Source organism: Grampus griseus, assembly GCF_964374135.1.
Source record: "Grampus griseus genome assembly, chromosome: 7".
In the NCBI taxonomy this organism is placed as follows: Eukaryota; Metazoa; Chordata; class Mammalia; order Artiodactyla; family Delphinidae; genus Grampus; species Grampus griseus.
In genome coordinates this window covers 93058003-93078086 of record NC_139001.1, presented here as the reverse complement: position 1 = coordinate 93078086, position 20084 = coordinate 93058003, and the positions used below count along the sequence as shown (strand labels likewise).

Sequence of the window (20084 nt, the reverse complement as noted above, 5' to 3'; positions counted from 1 at the left end):
GATAGTGAGAGGCCCGCGCACTGCGATGAAGAGTGGCCCCCGTTTGCCGCAACTAGAGAAAGCCCTCGCAAAGAAACGAAGACCCAACACAGCCATAAATAAATAAATAAATAAATAAATAAATTTAAAAAATAAAAAAAATAATGGGCAGATATTTATGATCCAAGGATAATGTTCTACCTTTCTGAACCTCTTACTTTTTTCTGTATTATTTTTCCTTTTCCTGTAGGAAATATCTGCATTACATTATTTTGTTCCTCACCATTATGTGTGGTTCACCATAAAATTAACATCAGCATCAACATATTTAAAACTCTAGAGGAAAAGTGTTTCTAACTGTAATTCTTAAACAGAAATTTCATTTTGGGAGGGAAGTGGGAGTGCATTTCAGTGACATTCACGAAATGCCAGTACCAGTTAAAAACAAAAACAGAAAATTCTGCAATATTTTAAAAAAAAATTTTTTTTTTTGCGGTATGCGGGCCTCTCACTGTTGTGGCCTCTCCCGTTGCGGAGCACAGGCTCCGGACGCGCAGGCTCAGCGGCCATGGCTCACGGGCCTAGCCGCTCCGCAGCATGTGGGATCTTCCCGGACCGGGGCACGAACCCGTGTCCCCTGCATTGGCAGGCGGACTATCAACCACTGTGCCACCAGGGAAGCCCCTCTGCAGTATTTTTTAATCTATGTGAAATAAACTATTAAAGCAACCCAAGCTTTCAGCTTTAAGAACTGTATCCTTACACCCATCTGAATTTACCTCTTAATACATGTTATGCATATATCAGTTTTCATTTGCTTTTAATCATTTACATAAACGGGATGTCTATTTTTTTTCTTCTCCCAAATTATAAATGCCAAGAACCAGTTATAAAATCACATTGCCATGAAGTTACACAGAAACAACTATAATTAGCTTTAAAATTTTATTGAAATTCAGGTTTAGATTATTTAACAATGTATTATATTGTATATTTTCTAACCAGTATTCTCACCTGCTTTACATTTCTGAGCACAATTTTTAAGAATTGATATTTTCTGCCTAATTTTCCATGATATGCCAATTATACATTCATTAAAATCTCAGATACTCCCCTAAAATTCTTACCTCAACGTCAGAATTTAAAAAAATAAGACCAAATATTGAAAATGTAAGACATTAATATTGTAGCCACTGCAATATAGAAAAGAAAATTTACACAATATTAACTGTTTAAAATTGCTGTTAACATTTATTGTAGTAATGCAATATATGAACGTTTAACATAACAATATGAATTTTTCATTAAAATGTTCAACCATTTCCTACTGAAGCATGTCCAAAGTTATAAAAATCTTCTCTTTTAAAGTAACCTATACTGAATTAGTCCAAAAGTAATTGTGGCACTTTGGATAAGACATTTATTTTATTGCATATTTTAAGTACCTAAGGTACAGCCTGATTAATAGCAGGTACTGGAAAGAATAAAAAGCAACAGTTTCCTTAAGGAGTAAGTCGTTTGGGGTCACGTGGAAACATTGAGGTCTGACGAACATTGTGCAAGCCCAAAAACAGCATAGTCACTCGTTCCAACCCTGGAGAAAACAAAATAATCATTAATTCATTTTCTGAAAATCTCCCAGGGTCTTTACCTATTGAAAACTACCAAAATAATATCACTGATCAACAAAATGCTTTTCCTTGTTAGGAAGAAAAATGCCTTCTATTATTTTGAGTTTAAAATGGAATATTTTGGGTCTGATTCAGAAACAGATGATGCTGTATGTGGGAAGGACTAAATGAGATATTCTTAAGTTGTATGGATTCTGTGAAATGTGAACTACAAAAATCTATGTAAATATCCAAAATTTATGATCTAAACAAACAAAAAATATTTTATAAGCCTATTATTATGTTTTCAAATGAGACCAGATTTTAATTATGTAGTCCAGGCCATCAGTGTAAGACGAAAGTCATAAACTTGTTCACGGAAATTTGATTTAACAGAAGTTACCAGAAATTTATTATAATTCAATACACATGAAACATGATGGTTCCTAGCATAAAAGACTCTATAATACATTATTGTACTAAATGTTTTGAATGTAGAAGAGGCTGATTTTGACATGTGACTTAAATACTATATTACTGACAAGAATTAAGAACAAGTATCACCTGGGAAACACAGCAAAACTAGCAAATGAAACTTTTTGTGTGCAATATGATATATCTAGTTCACTGAATTGTAGCAGGCTAATACATCCCACAAAGAAGGCAAGGTCAAAGAATACTTTTATATATCAACAACTTTTAAGTTTAATACATTTGACATCTAAAAGTAATATAAATAAAAGAATTAATACTTATATTTCTATTCCTTACTCAAAAACATCTGCAGACGTAAATTTGAACCTTGTATTATAGTAACCTAACACTAATCAAAAAAAAAAGAAATCACCATATCCCATCTTCCACTCAAATATTAATTAACAAAAATAGGTAGTATTTTGATAACCATTCAAGTGTCTTTCTTCACAAGCACGATGAAAATTTACATAGTCAGTTACAAAAGTCTGTAAAATATCATGCAAAATGCGCATCATTCAATATTCTAAGAGAAAATAGCCATAAATTTCCCATTGAAATTTAAACTATGTATATATTCAATGTAGCATTGTTTGTAATAACAAAAGGCTGGTAATACCCTACATTTCTATCAATAGGAAGCTGATTAACAAGATTACCATGCACCCTTTCAATGGATTCTATGTAGTGATTAAAAATGAATGAAAAAGCTCAAGTATTGATAAGGAACAACGTACAAAATATAGTAAGTGAAAAATGCAAGGTATTGAACGGTTTATATAATATACTATAATTTGTATAAAAAATGTATTTTAAAAAGTACATGTAGCTTTGCATATTAAAGATTATCTTTGCAAAGGCAAAGAGGAAACTAGAAACAATAGTTTTCTGTAGGGAGGTGAATGTACACTCTTCTATATGCTTTGAATTTGAAATTTTTGTAAGTATATTACCTGTTTACCAAAAACCCCAAAACAAACAATAGAAAACTTAAGAGTTTTTGATACGGACATCCAAAAGTTAAGTTAAATATTTACTCATTTTCAATCACAGAGCAGCATCTTACATATACTCTAGAAGTGGTTCTAAAAGCCAATGAAATGTTACATTTCAACAAAAACATTTAGCAGCAATCTGAACTAACCTGAGGGAGAGCTTTAATCTGGGCTAACCTGAATGAACTCATGGGTACAGAAAGAAAAGAGGATACTCAAAATCAAATTTTCATTTAGTCGTAACTCACTTAAAAAATTCTTATAATTCAAATTTGTATTACACTTAGCACTTGTGAACTTATTTGTAAGCAATAACAATATACAGAATTTACTTTTTGGAGTCTAATGCTGAAGAAATTTCGTTAGAACTGAATGAACACTTTGACAAATGAAATCTGGGTTGGAAATATTGTCATAATACAAAGAAATATTACCAATGCCTCCACCAGCATGAGGAGGGGCTCCAAAGCGGAAGGAATCAATGTATGCCTTAATTTTCTCCAAATCTACAAAACAAACATAAAAAAAAACCCACATAATTTATCATCTTATTTAGCTTAAAAAAATTGCAAAAGCAATTACTGTACAATGAAGATTAAAACAAATGACTGTTTCTGAAAATTCTTTAAAGGGTTTTAAAATTTATTATTTTCAGAATATACATGGCCTTCCTCAATATATTTAAGTTGTTTACCAATTCCATGATGTAAGGCTCTCTCTGTTAGCAGCTGAGGATCATGTATTCTTTGAGCTCCTGACAGTATTTCTTCTCCTCTCATGAACATATCATAAGAGTTGGACAGTTTCTGCAGGAAAAACAAATAAAAAAATACCATTCAAGTGGCTATCACCCTATCACACATATGTGGAAAAACACCCTTTGTTGCATGAAGAGCAAGTCCATTTTTTCCTACAATTAATGATGGAACCTGCTCCAATAAACATGATTTGTTTCTCTAAAACAGGATTAAACTAGTGAGGGTTGAATAATAAGTTCTTCCTTGCCTCTATCAGATTTTATGTTCCCCTTCTCCCATACCTTCCAACAACAAATCAGAACATTATATCTTCTTTCAAGAAGTAGTGCTGATTCTTGTTTCACTTTATCATCTGAAATTTTTTAAGTGTGATATGATTTTGAGATCACTTTTGGAACTTCAAATTATCAACAGGTGTTAGTCTTTTTAACTTTTAAAACGCCATTATTTTAAGGAAAGTAAATTGAACATCAATTTACCATAGCTCAAACTATTCCTTATCAGGTTTTAACTTCTTTCCCCGTCTTTCAATAAACCAATGGTTCTCAAAGTGTGATTCCTGGACTGGTAGCTTCAGTATTACCTTATCAGAAATACCAATTATCAAGCCCCACCCCAGACCAACTAATCAGAAAGTCTGGTGATGGGGTCCATCAATCTGTGGTTTAAAAGCCCTCCAAGTGGTTCTGATGCCCACTAAAGTTGGGGAACCAGTGCAGAGGAAAAACAATGAAAAGCCACAAGACATTATTTAGATTAACTACCAGGATAGAATGTGAATTCTTAGTTCAAGGTCAATAATAAAATAATTTGGTAAAGTCTTCAAATCTATTAATAGTATTTGTTGTTTATATAGTGTTACTTCCTCATATATCTTTAAAAATGACATGAGGAACTTCCCTGGTGGCGCAGTGGTTAAGAATCCGCCTGTCAATGCAGGGGACACGGGTTCGAGCCCTGGTCCGGGAATATCCCACATGCTGCAGAGCAACTAAGCCTGTGTGCCACAACTACTGAGCACCTGCACCACAACTACTGAAGCCCACACGCCTAGAGCCTGTGTTCCGCAACAAGAGAAGCCACCACAATGAGAAGCCCACGCAGTGCCACAAAGAGTAACCCCTGCTCGCTGCAACTAGAGAAAAGCCTGCACACAGCAAAGAAGACCCAACACAGCCCCCCACAAAAATAATAATAATAAATTAAAAAAAGAAACACATGAAAATTATTTTTAATACAGGTTCTGTGGACTAATTTTCTAGAATATTCAAATTTCACAGTATCATTTTGATCTGACTGACAGAAACTAGTAGCAATACATATAAAAACGTGTCCATCAAAACTGCAAGTTACTAATGAAAACCATTATTCCCATTGTACAACTTGACACAGTGACAATAAAGTTTTCCCTCTTCCCCCAAACAGGTTATTTAAAATCAAATTACTTACAGGATTTCTTGGGTCAGGCATGGTATAGAAAGGTCTTACAGCCAATGGATATTTATCAAGAATATAAAAATCTGTATCATACTATAAAAAGAATAAATATGATTAAAACAGATTTTTAAGAAGTTTAATTAAAGTAAAAAGGCAACCATTTCAATTAACTGTCTTTTTTATACATGTTTTGTTCTTCAAAATTACTGTAATTACACTCTATATACAGTAACTATTCTGCTTCTTTCAAGTAACACCTGTATCCTACAGTATTTTGCCATGTTATAAATTCTTCCAATATACTTAATTTTTAGGAGTTGTTGACTATTCGATCATAGTTCAAATATGCATTTTTCGTTTTCTTTTTTTGGACTTGTAATATCTTTACAATTTCTCCTCCATTGAAAATTATGCTGTGATAAACTTCTTTGATTTTCATTTTTTTGCATTGCAATTCTAGCTCATTTAGTTTTTCAGATGCATTTTATAACTATTTTTGTTAAATTATCCCAAATCTCATTGGGTTTTACAAAAACTACATTAAATCTATAAATTATTTTGGGAAAAACTGACGTCTTTTACTATATTCATCTTAAAAAAACCTTGATTATTCCCCCCAGTAATTTAAATTTTCACTTAGATATCTAATATTTTAGATACTAATTTGGTAGTTTTCTTAGATGAAAACTACAATTGAAATAAATAACATTAACATGAAATTATGATACTTTTGTTAGAAAGAATATGTGACCTACATTTAGTTAAAAAGAAACCAGTCACGTTTCAACTGTTTTGATGTTAAACATTTTTCCTAAAACTGGAGCATAGAGAGAATGTCAACAGAGCTGACAAATTAGAAATGGCCCTACTGAAACATCATTTTAAAGGTATAAACTCAGTACTATGCAGTTTCACAAACAGGCTAGTTCCCCAGTCAGTTGAACAGTTTTGAGTGCAACCAGCAGGAGGAGCTCAAGGACTGTTTTTATTCAATTACACAATTTTCTTAATTTCTTTAAAGATCACACTAAGTTTAGTTTTTCTCTTCTTTGGAATTTTAGAAAATGAGATAGGAAAGTAGCTTTCATGTAAGAGGCATAAAGGAAATTCATTCACCCTCTACTCCCATGAATTAGCAAGGGTAGTGAGGGAAGACCATTTCTAAATAATTTAAAATCATCTTGAGGTCCTCTCTAACTAATCTGACAATCAGACCTAGACATCACTTTAGAGGTACCTCAGTACAACTTATACAAAAATCAAATACTGACCTAATCATACCATTTGGGCAAAGCCTGTCTGAGTACTTTTTATTTTCCTAAGAATTAAAAAAAATATATTATCCCCCTTGGTTTTTATTTATTCTGGAATATTACCATTCTAGGAAGATTAGCCCCCCTTACAACTGTTCTCTAGTTCCAGGGTATGTTTCAAATTTATAAAAAGAAATCCAGCATGTACAAGAGTCCTTACCTTTTCCTTTACCAAACGACCCAACAGTTTTTCATTTGGTGTACTGAAAAAGAAACAGGAAATCAGATGTTTGAAGATCAAACAGCAACTTAAAAGAGTTTTAAGTTAATAAGGAACCTCTTCTATTTGAAGTTCTCAAAGGATAAAAAATTTAGCCAAAATACATAGTTGTCTATTCTGCTCCTTTTTAAAAAGGCAACTACTACTGGAAACCAGTTATGAGTGCACCTGGTACAGTTAGTAGGTGCTGCTCAATAATATTTAAATAAATAGAATTTAGCAATTCACTGATTCACAAATAGCATGGATGAAGTAGTTTCCTACAATTACAGATAATGAAAGTTTACCATACCAACATAGGCTTTTCTTGCCATTAAATGGTTCTACTCCAAAATGGTCTCTCCTTTTTTACTCTTTATCAAAGATTTACAAAACAAAAATCAGTATTTCCAAGTAAAATGTTAACAGTGTATATATATAAACCAATTACATTTCTATAGCCAGGACTTTGCTACTTTAAGTTCTATCCTATTTAAGAAAAATTTCCAAAATACTTAAAAAAATATTATCCAACTTAAAGTAATTATAGGATTTATGGTTTTCCTTAAAATGTCATCTAGCAATGTACAGGATGATTAAAACAATATATATACATATGTGTACACACAAACACATATATATTTGTTAAACAAATAAAGGTAAATGAAGGGTTTTGGGTGAAATATGTTTTTAAAAAAACCCTAAAAAAAAAACCTTCCCTTCCTATATTGATATGAATTATTGTGTTGGCTTAAATATTTTAACTTAAGAACCCTTGAATAAAACATAAGTAGACAGAAATCTCTAATCTTTATTAAACTATATAATTAATTTCAAAATTATAAATTGTTTGATCTGAATTTAGATAATATAATACAGTTATATCAAAGATCAGTGACTTGTATAACTTTTAGAGATCTTTAAAAGTTTCATACCCTAATCCTGTATGGGGACAGATTTAGGCTGTTGTCTATACCCTCTAACACCACTGATTTAAAAAGAGAGTTCACGTATTAGATGATAAAATCACAGGCAAAAGGCCCTATATTTTCTTTAAAGCATTACAAATATGAAGCAGGGGGAAAAATGCACAAAAATGGTGTTTATAAACAAAAATACTGAAGCTTAGGCAAACCACATTAAACATAACATTTTTTTTTTTTGGCTGTACGTGGGCCTCTCACTGTTGTGGCCTCTCCCATTGCGGAGCACAGGCTGCGGACGCGCAGGCTCAGTGGCCATGGCTCACGGGCCCAGCTGCTCCGCGGCATGTGGGATCTTCCCGGACCGGGGCATGAACCCGTGTCCCCTGCATCGGCAGGTGGACTCTCAACCACTGCGCCACCAGGGAAGCCCTAAACATAACATTTTATTTCAGATCACACATTGAACAAAACAAGCATGATACTATATACCAAAATTAATAAAACTGAAGTTTATCAACTGGGTGAAAAAACCATCATTCATCAATATATTTATTCTTTTGTATCTTAAATCTAATTACTAAAGTTTTAAAAATCACAAAGACAAACAAACCTTAGATCATCTTCATCTCCCATTTCAATTCCAGCTTCCCTAAGCATAGCTAATGCTTCACAATACTCCAGTCTTAAAGTTGGCTCCAAAAATTTGAATGGCTCACATGGGAACTGTTTATTCACCGTCTGAATTTCAGTTTGAAACCTATTTGTACAATGATTAAGAGTTAATAAAAATGTGTGAAATAAATGTTTTCCCCACATGAGGTCACTGTGGCAATACATAAATGTAAAAAAATTTTTTAACCAATACTGGTGAAATAAGGAACATACAGCTTTTTTTCTTCCACACACTCAATACACATTTTTTTCTTAAACAAAGAAGCAACATTTTTAACATTTCATTGGAGTTATTATATGTGCAGTGATAAGGAAAGGACAACTTGAACAGGTTCTGGGGTAGAAACATGCCCTTTCCAGCTGAACCTGCTCATTGCCACAGATCTCCTAGCTGTCCCGGGAGCCTGTAGTCAAGCGGGCAGGTGACATGGACCCAAGAGCCTATATACTAGTAGTTCCACGGTTCCACTGATAACAATTTTGAATTCAGAGACAACTCAAAAGGAAATGCTTTTAGAGCAAAGCTCTTTCATGTAAAATCAGCCTCAGTATAGAAATTGCCTCAGGGACTTTTAGGCTCTTCAGTAGTAGAAACAGCAGCTAAGAAAAAATATCTGATAGGTATTGAATATCTGTTCATGTCACATAAAAATCATGCTTTGAAACAGTGTATGTACCAGAAAAAAACTGTTATCAAGAAATTAAGTTAAATAAGGAAATTTAAATACTTAAAAAATATTTAGCACCAATTCTCAATCTCATTTGTCATCACAGTGGCATTAAAGGATAAAAAACTTTTATAATTCATATCAGCTCACATTGTTAGAAACAAAAAATACCCATTTTATGAGGCATTAAAAAATCTGACTTTTTAATACTTTAATAACACTTGTTATCATCAAGGAAGACCAAATTAATGAACACTTATCTTCCCCCATTCCCACTATACCATAAGTTTGTTTAGGAGAGTGCCTATTTCTTTCTCATTTTAATAATCACTATAGTATGTTTATTGTCTACCTTCTAAACAAGAGGCACAAGACAAATGTTCACTGCACTAAACTGCTGCTGTGGAAGATGCTAAGATTGAAAAGGTATATTTTTACTAAAGTATTTATGGATGAAATGATAGCTGAGGTTTGCTTCAAAATAAGAGGGCAGGGGGGAAATGGGTAAAACAAAATTGGCCATGGACTGACAATGGTTGAATTGGGTGATGAGTATATGGGGTTTCATTAGGCTAGTCTATCTACTTTTGTAAGAGATCTAGAATTTTCCATGATTAACAGAATTGAAAAAAGTATGTTTACATTCTATGAAAACAGTAGAAATAAAAACACTACTACTTCCTGATTAGTCTTAAAGTTTTAATGGAAGTAATAAACTTTAGCCATTGATTTATTCAAATCTTGATATAAGTAGGGTTAAGATGACCCCAATAATTAATTTTTAAATTGCTTTGTTTTGGATATTAACCCCTATTCATGTTAATCAATGGTAATACAAAAATATGAATATCAATATTTTAACACATTATTGACTGGAGATGTATTAATACGTCTTTTGTTACCCATATGTCATTGACCAGAGAAGTATCAATATGTTTTTAGAGAGTGATACAATTAACATCACTGTGCGAAGTTGTTAGAGCTTAAAATTGATCAAGGACAGCTTATGATTGTCATTATCATTCACATTTTGCTCCATTAGGTTTTTGTTCCAACCTTGTGTATATTATAAATGCAAGTTTATTACCATAAAATTTTCAAAAATGATACATCACAAAATTTTGAGTGAAGAAGAATTTTTCAGTGAATTTTATGCAGATACTTTTTCTGACTATCCGAGCGACATATATACTAGTGTCTCAGAAGACGACAGTTCTTCAGAATGTAGTTCTGATTTAGATGACGTGAACATCAGACCAACAAAAAGACAAAAAACCTTAGTGATTGATCCTAATAAGGAAAGTGAAAATGAAACTCAAGGTGCTAGAGAATGCTCCTTTGCTTCTACAGAAGAGTGGATTGAAGACAACATTTCACAAAAATTATAACATTTTACAGATGTGTTAGATGTAACTATTAATGTAACAACACACAAAGTGTTAGTGAAATAACAGAATTAATTTTTGGTAACAACTTTTTCAAGCTGGTTGCTTCTCAAACAAACTTGTATCGTACACAGAATGAAAAATCATATAAAAAGTATGATAAGGCTTTAAAATGGACAGATGTAACCAATAGTGACATGATGAAGTTTCTTGGATTAATAATTTTGATGGGACAAATAAGAAAGTCACACTGGAAAGAATATTGGTTGACTGATCCCTTACTTGAAACACCTATCTTTCCAAAGATTATGACAAGAAGAAGGTTCGAACAAATAATGACATTTCTTCACTTTAACAATAACTCAGAAACTCTACTTCCTGCAGACAGAATTTCAAAAGTTAAAACTTTTTTGGATTATTTTCTACCAAAATTTCAATTGATCTATATACCCAAACAAGAGCTATCACTTGAGGAGGCAATGATAAAGTGGATAGGACGACTCAGATTCAAAACCTATAATCACGGAAAACTTACAAAATATGGAACTTTGGTCAGGATGGTTAGCAAAAGTGAAACTGGATATATATGCAACCTTGGATTTACATGGGTGAAGGAAAGAAACTGCAAGAAACTATTATTGGTCCTACAATCACCTTGGTTCATGGCACCATGTTTACCAAGACAATTATTAAAACAGTGTGTCCACATCTGAAATATTGTTGAAAAATAAAACCAGAGTTTGTGGGATTATAAGAGAGAATCGTGGTCTACCACACCAATTAAAGGAGAAATCTAAAAATCTACAGGGGGAGAAATGACATTCTTACGGACGGGAGAAGTGATTCTTCTTACGGAAAGACAAGAGGCTAGTCCACACAGTGACAACTATTCATGATGCCTACACAGCATCTACAGGAAAGGAAGACAGGAGGACTGGCCATTAGATAACTAAGCCCACCTGAATATTAGAGTATAATAAATATATTAAAGGAGTTGATCAATCTGGTCAGTATCTGGCAAACTTCAATATCCTCTGGAAAACTCAAAAATGGTATAAGAAAGTGGGTTTCTATTTGAGTAATTGTGGTTTATTCAATGCATTTAAAATTAACTGTAGCATTAATGCACAGAATAAAATGACTTACAAGCAATTTTTGTTAGCAGTAGGTAGAGAATGGGTAAGTGACCATTCTGGTGAATATAGTGGTAGTCCTGTACCTGGTCTTTCTGTGGCATTTCTAAAAGAGCCCCCCACAAAGATCCACCTTGTTGACTATCAGGTAAAAGCACATATTCTAAAGGAAATAATATGCACAGGACTAAAAATAAAAATGCCGCCAGAAAGTGTAGAGACTGCTCTTCCAGGGGAAAGTGCAGTGAAACACAGTATATTTGTAATACATGTTCTGTTCCCCTGCACAGAGTTGACTGCTATACTGCCTATCACACTCTAATGAAATATTAGAATGCTTTAGTAAGACATGTACAAAGTTTCAAATAAATACATTAAGTGCAGGGCTTCCCTGGTGGTAGAGTGGTTAAGAATGTGCCTGCCAATGCAGGGGACACGGGTTTGAACCCTGGTCCGGGAAGATCCCACACGCTGTGGAGCAACTAAGCCCGTGTGCCACAACTACTGAGCCTGCAAGCCACAGCTACTGAAGCCCGCACGCCTAGAGCCTATGTTCCGCAACAAGAGAAGCCACTGCAGTGAGGAGCCTGTGCACCACAACGAGGAGTAGCCCCCACTTGCTGCAACTAGAGGAAGCCCGCGTGCAGCAACAAAGACCCAACTCAGCCAAAAATAAACAAATAAATAAATAAATTTATTAAAAAAAATACATTAAGTGCAAAAAAAGTTGATATTTACTCAAACATGGGTGTTTCAATATTCACTTATATAACAAATCGCTGGCCACAGGCGTTCGTTTCTGCAGAAATCCCCGAGTCAATGATGTGTTAAAATACATTTGTATATTCTTCTGTGAGAGATAAGTACTAATGATAAACAGGAGAGGGATAGGACAAAAGCCAGATAACTCAGTTTACAACTGACATAGAAACTTAAAATTCCTAAATGCTATATAGAAGACAGAAAGAAGACTTTTATTTCCAAGTTGCCATGTTAAGTCTACTGAGAAAGCCCAGTGATAATGGTGTCTGAATCTCTAATTTGTAAGTAGAGAGTTGATTTTAATCCCAAGGGCCCAATTCATGCTTGGTCTGTTGTTACAAAAACCAAAGTGGAAATTTCATATTCCAATATTAAGTAGCAAAGATGTCAATACCTAAATTAATGAGTTTCACAAACCTCCTTGAATTATAAATGTAAAAAGAAAATGAGAAAAGCTCTATTCCTTCATTATAGTTTCGAAAGATATTTTGTTTTATAGGGAAACATCTGTCGTTCTGTTGACTATCTGAATGAAAAGTTGCTTAAAATAAACTCTATTGAAATGTTTCAGAGAACAAAGGTTAAAAGAAAAGGCTGGGAGGACTGGCCAAGATCGTAGAGTAGGAAGACCTTGAATTCACCTCCTCCCATGGGCACACCAAAATAACTATTTACAGAGCGACTATTGATGAGAACAACCAGAAGACTAGCAGAAGAGATCTTCTACAACCAAAGATATAAAGAAGGAACCACAAAGAGACGGGTAGGAAGGGCAGAGATGTGGCATAGTCCACAACCATACCCCCAACGTAGGCAACCAACAAATAGGAGGATAATCACAACTGCAGAAATTCCCCCCAAGGAGTGAGAGGTCTGAGTCCTATATCGGGTTCCCCAGGCTGCGGATCCTGCACCAGGAAGACAAGCCCGCTAGAATGTCTGGCTTTGAAGGCCAGTGGGGCTTGCATTTGGGAGAACTGAAGCCCCCACGGGAAACAGAAAATCCACTTAAAGGGTGCATGTAAAATCTCACATGCTCTGAGACCTGGGGCAGAAGTGGTAATCTGAAAGGAGACAGGGTCAGACCCACTTGCTGATCTTGGAGAGCCTCCTAAACAAGCAGAAGGCAACTGGGACTCACCCTGGGGACACAGATGTTAGCAGCAGCCTTTTTTGGGAGCTCATTCTATCGTGAGGACACTGGTGCTGGCAAGCGCCATTTTGGAATCCTCCCTCTAGCCTGTTAGCACATGGGCCAGGCCCAGCCACCAGCCAGTCAGCACTAGTCCTGGGAAGCCCCAGGCCAAGCAGCCAACCACACAAGGATAAAGCCTCATCTACCAGCAGGCCAGTAGTAGCTGTAGACCCCTTTCCTCCCAAGCCCCCAGCCACCCTAGGATCTGGCCCTGCCCACAAGAGGGCCCAGGGTTGGGCCCTGCCAAATAGTGGGCCAGCACCAGTCCTGGGACCTGTGCTGCCCACCAGTAACCAGCAGGCTCTGCACTAGGTAGCGCTTGGCAACCAACTGGGCTGGGGGCCAGCCAAGCCTACCAGCATGCCCACAGAAGTCAGCCCTGCCATAACAGAAGGGCCTACACAGCTCATACCGCAGGCACCCCCTAGAGCGTATCGCTCTGGTGAACAGAGGTGAGTGTGTTGCTGGGCCCTATACGATGTCTCCTACATAGGGCCACTTCTCCAAGATCAGGAAACATAATCGACCTACCTAATACATAGAAATAAAAACAGAGAATCAGGCAAAATAAGGTGACACTGGAATATTTTCAAAACAAAGGAACAAGATAAAACCCCAGAAGAAGAGCTAAGTGAAGTGGAGATAAGCAATTTACCCAATAAAGAGTTCAAGGTAGGGAATTCCCTGGTGGTGGTCCAATGGTTAGGACTTGGTGCTTTGACTGCGGGGGCCTGGGTTCAATCCCTGGTTGGGGAGCTAAGATCTCATAAGCCATGCAGCGTGACAAAAAAAAAAAAAAAATCAAGGTAATGGTCATAAAGATGCTCAATTCACTTGAGAGAAGAATGGATAAACACAATGAGAAGTTTAACAGAGTTATTAAATATAAAGAAGAACCAAACAGAGATGAAGAATATAGTAACAAATAAATACACTAGAAGGAACCAACAGTAGATTAGTTGATACAGAGCAACAATTCAGTGAACTGGAAGACAAAGTAGTCTAAACCACTCAAGTTGAACAGAAAAAAAGAAAGAATTTAAAAAAATGAGGACAGTTTAAGTGACCTCTGGGACAACATCAAGCAGACTAACATTCACATTATAGGGGTCCCAGAAGGAGAAAAAAGTGGCAGAGAATGCATTTGAAGACACAATAGCAGAAAACTTCCGTAACCTTGGAAAGGAAACAGATATCCAGGTCCATGAAGTACAGAGAGTCCCAAATAAGATCAACCCAAAGAGGTCCACACCAAGTCACAGTGTAATTAGGCAAAAATTAAAGATAGAGAATATTAAAAGCATCAAGGGAAAAGTAACTAGATACATACAAAGGAACTCCTATAAAACTGTCAGCTGACTTTTCAGCAGAAACTTTGTAGGCCAGAAGGGAATGGAACCATATATTTAAAGTAATTGAAGTTAATAAACCTACAATCAAGAATACTGTATCTGGCAAGGGAGGCTATCATTCAAATTTAAAGGAAAGACAAAATGTTTTACAGACAAGCAAAAGCTAAGAGTTCAGCACCACGAAACTGGCTTTGTAAGAAATGTTAAAGGGACTTCTCAAATGGGGAAAGAAAGGCCACAACTAGGGAATTCTCTGGCGGTCCAGTGGTTAAGACTCCACACTTCCACTGTGGGGGCCCGGGTTCAATCCCTGGTCAGGGAAGTAAGGTACTGCAAGCTGCGCAGAGCAGTCAAAAACAATCAAAAGGCCACAACTAGAAATAGGAAAATTACAAAGAAAAATTCTCATTGGTAAAGGCAAATATATGGTAGAGGTAGTAGATCAACCACATATAAGGCTAGCAGGAAGGTTAAAAGACAAAAGTAGTAAAATCATCTATATCCACAATAAGTAGTTAAGAAATACACAAAATAAAAAGACATAAAATATGTCAAAAACATTAAATGTGGGTGAGGAGAGTAAAAACACAGGGTTGTTGAAATGCATTTGAACTTGAGAGATCATCAACTTAAAATAATAATGTATGTACATAGGTTGCTATATATAAATCTGATGGTAACCATAAGCCAAAAATCTATAACAGATACACACACACAAAAGAGAAAGGAATTCATATTAACACTAAAGATAGTCATCAAATCACAGGGAAGAAGAAAGCAAAAAGAAGAAAGAACAAAATAGAAATACAAAAACAACCCGAAAACAAGTCACAAAAAGGCAGTAAGAACATACCTATCAATAATTACTTTGAATGTAAATGGACTAATGCTCCAATCAAAAGACACAGAGTGGCTGAATGGATAAAAAAACAAGACCCACAAATATGCTGCTTCCAAGACTCACTTCACATCTAAAGATACACTCAGACTGAAAGTGAGGGGATGGAAAAAAGTATTCCATGCAAATGGAAATGAGAAGGACATTACATAATGATAAAGGGATCAATCCAACAAGAAGATCTAACAATTATAAATATATATGCATCCAACATAGGAGCACCTAAATACATAAAGCAAGTATTAACAAACATAAGGGAGAAACTGACAATAATACAAAACAGTAGGGGACTTTAACACCCCACTTACATCACTAGACAGATCACCCAGACAGAAAATCAGTAAGGAAACACTGGCTTTAAAATGACACATTAGACCAAATGGACTTGATAACAGATGTATATATATATAGAACATTCCATCCAAAAGTAGCAGAATGCACATTATTTTCAAGTACACATGGAACATTCTCCAGGATAGATCACATGGTAGGCCACAAAACAAGTCTCAGAAAATTTAAGATTAAATTCCTATCAAGCATTTTTTCCGACCACATGCAATAAGACTAGAAATCAACTACAAGAAAAAAACCTGCAAAACCCACTAATACATAGAGGCTAAACAATATGGTTCTCAACAACCAATGGGTTACAGAAGATATGAAAGAGGAAATAAAAAAATACCTGGAGACAAATGAAAATGAAAACACATCAATCCAAAATCTACAGAATGCAGCCAAAGTAGTTCTAAGAGGGAAGTTTATAGCGATACAAGCCTACCTCAGGAAATAAGAAAAATCTCAAACAAGCTAAACTTACACATGAAGAAATTAGAAACAAGCAAAACCCAAGGTTACTATATGGAAAAAAGTAATAATGATCAGAGTGAAAAATAAATGAATTGGAGACTTAAAAAAAAAAGGAAAGATCAATGAAATTAAGAGACGGTTCTTTGAAAAGATAAAATTGATAAAACTTTAGCCAGACTCATCAAGAAAAAAAGAGAACCCAAATCAATATCATCAGAAATGAAAAAGAAGTTACAATCGACACCACAGAAATACAAAGGATCGTAAGAGATTACTACGAATAGCTATATGCCAATAAAATGAACAACCTAGAAGAAATGGACAAACTCCTAGAGATCCTATAAAATCTCCTATAAAATCTCCCAAGACTGAATCAGGAAGAAACAGAAAACATGAATGGACCAACTGACTATGATGATATTGAATCAGTAATAAAAAAAACTCCCAACAAACAAAAGTCCAAGACCAGATGGCTTCACAGGTGAATTCTATCAAACATTTAAAGAAGAATTAACACATATATTTCTCAACCTATTCAAAAAAAATTCCAGAGGAAGAAACACTTCCGAACTCATTATATAAGACAAGCATCACACTGACACCAAAACCAGACAAAAAAAGAAAATCATACGCCCATATCCCTGATAAACATAGATGCAAAAATCCTTAAAAACTAGCAAACTGAAGCCAACAATACATGGAAAGGATCATACATCACGATCAAGTGGGATTTATCCCAGGAATGCAAAGATGGTTCAACATCCACAAATCAATCAATGTGATACACCACACCAACAAATTGAGGAATAAAAATCATATTATCATCTCAACAGACACAGAAAACCTTCTGACAAAATTCAATATCCATTTATGATAAAAACTCTCAACAAAGTGTGTACAGAGGGAACATACCTCAACATAAGGCCATAATGACAAGCCCAAAGCTAATATCATATTCAATGGTGAAAAGCTAAAAGTATTTTCTCCAAGATCAGGAACAAGATAAAGGTGCCCACTCTTGCCACTTTAATTCAACACAGAATTGGAAGTCCTAGCCACAGCAATCAGACAAGAAAAAGGTATAAAAGGAATCCAAATTGGAAAGACAGAAGTAAAACTGTCACCGGTTCAGATGACATGATACTATACATAGAAAATCCTAAAGATGCCTCCAGAAAACTATTAGAACTCACCAATGAATTCAGTAAAGTTGCAGGGTACAAAATTAATATACAGAAATCTGTTGTGTTTCTATACAATAATATTTAACTATCAGAAAGAGGAATTAAGAAAACAATCCCATTTACAATTGCATTACAAAGATTAAAATATCTAGGAATAAATCTAACCAAGGAGGTAAAAGACCTGTACTCAGAACACTATAAGACGCTGATGAGAGAAAGTGAAGATGATACAAACAAACGGAAATATATACCATGTTCATGGATTGGAGGAATTAATATTGTTAAAATGACCATACTACTCTAGGCAATCTACAGATTCAATGCAATCCCTAGCAAAATAAAAGTGGCATTTTTTCCACAGAACTAGAACAAATAACTCTAAAAGTTGCATGGAAACAGAAAAGACCTGAACAGCCAAAACAACCTTGAATGAAGAACAAAGCTGGAGGTATCATGCTTCCTGACTCAAACTATACTACAAAGCTACCATCATCAAAACAGTATGGTACTGGTACAAAAACAGACACACAGACCAATGGAAGACAACAGAGAGCTCAGAAATTAACCCACACTTATATGGTCAATTAATCTACAACAAAGGAGGCAAGCATATACAATGGGGAAAAGACAGCCTCTTCAATAAATTGTGGTGGGAAAACTGGATACCTACTTGTCAAAGAATTAAACTGGACTTTCTCACACCATATACAAAAATAAACTCAAAATGCATTGAAGACCTAAATGTAAGACCTGAAGCCATAAAAGTCCTAGAAGAAAACATAGGCAGTACGTTCAATGACATTGGCCTTAGCAATATTTTTTTGGATCTGTCTCCTCAGGCAAGGGAAACAAAAGCAAAAATAAACAAATGGGACTACATTAAACTAAAAAGCTTTTGCACAGTGAAGGAAACTATTAACAAAATGGAAATGCTGCCCACTGAATGGGAGAAGATATTTGCAAATGATATATCTGATAAGGGGTTGATATCCAAAATATACAAATTACTCATACAACTCAACATCAAAAAACCAAAAAACCCAATTTAAACATGGGCAGAGTATCTGCCCATGGGAGCAGATATTTGCAAATGATATATCTGATAAGGGGTTGATATCCAAAATATACAAATTACTCATACAACTCAACATCAAAAAACCAAAAAACCCAATTTAAACATGGGCAGAGTATCTGAGTAGACATTTTTCCAAAGAAGACACACAGATGGGCAACAGACACATGGAAAGATGCTCAATGTTGCTAATCATCAGGGAAATACAAATCGAAACCGCAACGAGATATCACCTCACACCTGTCAGAATGACTATTATCAAAAAGACAACAAATAATAAGTTTTGGTGAGAATGTCGAGGAAAGGGAACCCTTGTGTACTGTTGGTAGGAATGTAAATTGATACAGCCATTATAGAGAACAGTATAGAGGTCACTCAAAAAATCAGAAATAGGTACGATCCAGCATTTCCAATTCTGGATATTTTTCTGAAGAAATAAAAACACCAATTCAAAAATATATATACACCCCTATGTTTACTCCAGCACTATGATTACAATAGCCAAGATATGGAAGCAACCTAAGTGTCCACTGACAGATGAATAAAGAAGATATAGTGTATATATACACAGTGGGATATTACTTAGCCATAAAAGGAATGAAATCTTGTCATCTGTGACAACATGGATGAATCTAGAGGGTATTATGCTAAACGAAGTAAGTCAGACAAAGACAAATACCATATGATTTCATTTATAAGGGGAATCTAAAAAACAAAAGAAATTAAGAAACATAACAAAACAGAAACAGACACCACAGAGAACTAGCAGACCACAGTGGAAGAAGGGGGTTTGGGGGATGACTGGAATAGGTAAGAGGGATTAAGAAGAATAAATTTCCAGTTCCAAAAAAAAAGTCATGGGGATAAAATCTACAGCATGAGGAATATAGTCAATTATATTGTAAAAGCTTTGTATGGTGACAGATAGTAACTAGACATATCATGGTGATCATTTTGTAATGTACAGAAATACGGAATCACTGTGTTGTGCACTGGAACTAACACAGTGATGTAGGTCAATTACACCTCAATTTTTAAAAATGCATCAAAATGTTAATGATGGTTATCTCTGGGGGGTGGGATTATGGGTGACTGTTAATCTTTACTTTATGCCTTTATTTCTAGCTGTCTGCAATAAATATGTATTGCTTGTATTAATAAAATCAGGAAGAAAACAATAAATGTCATTAGGGAAAAAAAAAGGCTGTCTACAATTAACTATTCATCAAAGGTACAACGCAATGAATAGAATGCCTGGAAAATAC

At 35.0% G+C, this 20084-nt stretch overlaps 1 protein-coding gene across 3 annotated transcripts in view; it reads right to left on the bottom strand.

The window, feature by feature from the left end:
- Positions 1–927: 927 nt before the first annotated feature.
- Positions 928–20084, bottom strand: part of DARS1 (aspartyl-tRNA synthetase 1) — a 67436-nt gene continuing 48279 nt past the window's right edge. For all 3 annotated transcript variants that reach the window (XM_082658335.1, XM_082658333.1, XM_082658334.1), the window contains exons 11-16: positions 8302–8448; positions 6727–6769; positions 5266–5346; positions 3753–3864; positions 3493–3564; positions 928–1573 (exon numbers count right to left, since the gene is read on the bottom strand). In XM_082658335.1, coding sequence (XP_082514461.1) covers positions 1482–1573; positions 3493–3564; positions 3753–3864; positions 5266–5346; positions 6727–6769; positions 8302–8448 — 547 coding nt within the window. In that variant the 3' untranslated portion in view covers positions 928–1481. The remainder of the gene's footprint in view (positions 1574–3492; positions 3565–3752; positions 3865–5265; positions 5347–6726; positions 6770–8301; positions 8449–20084) is intronic.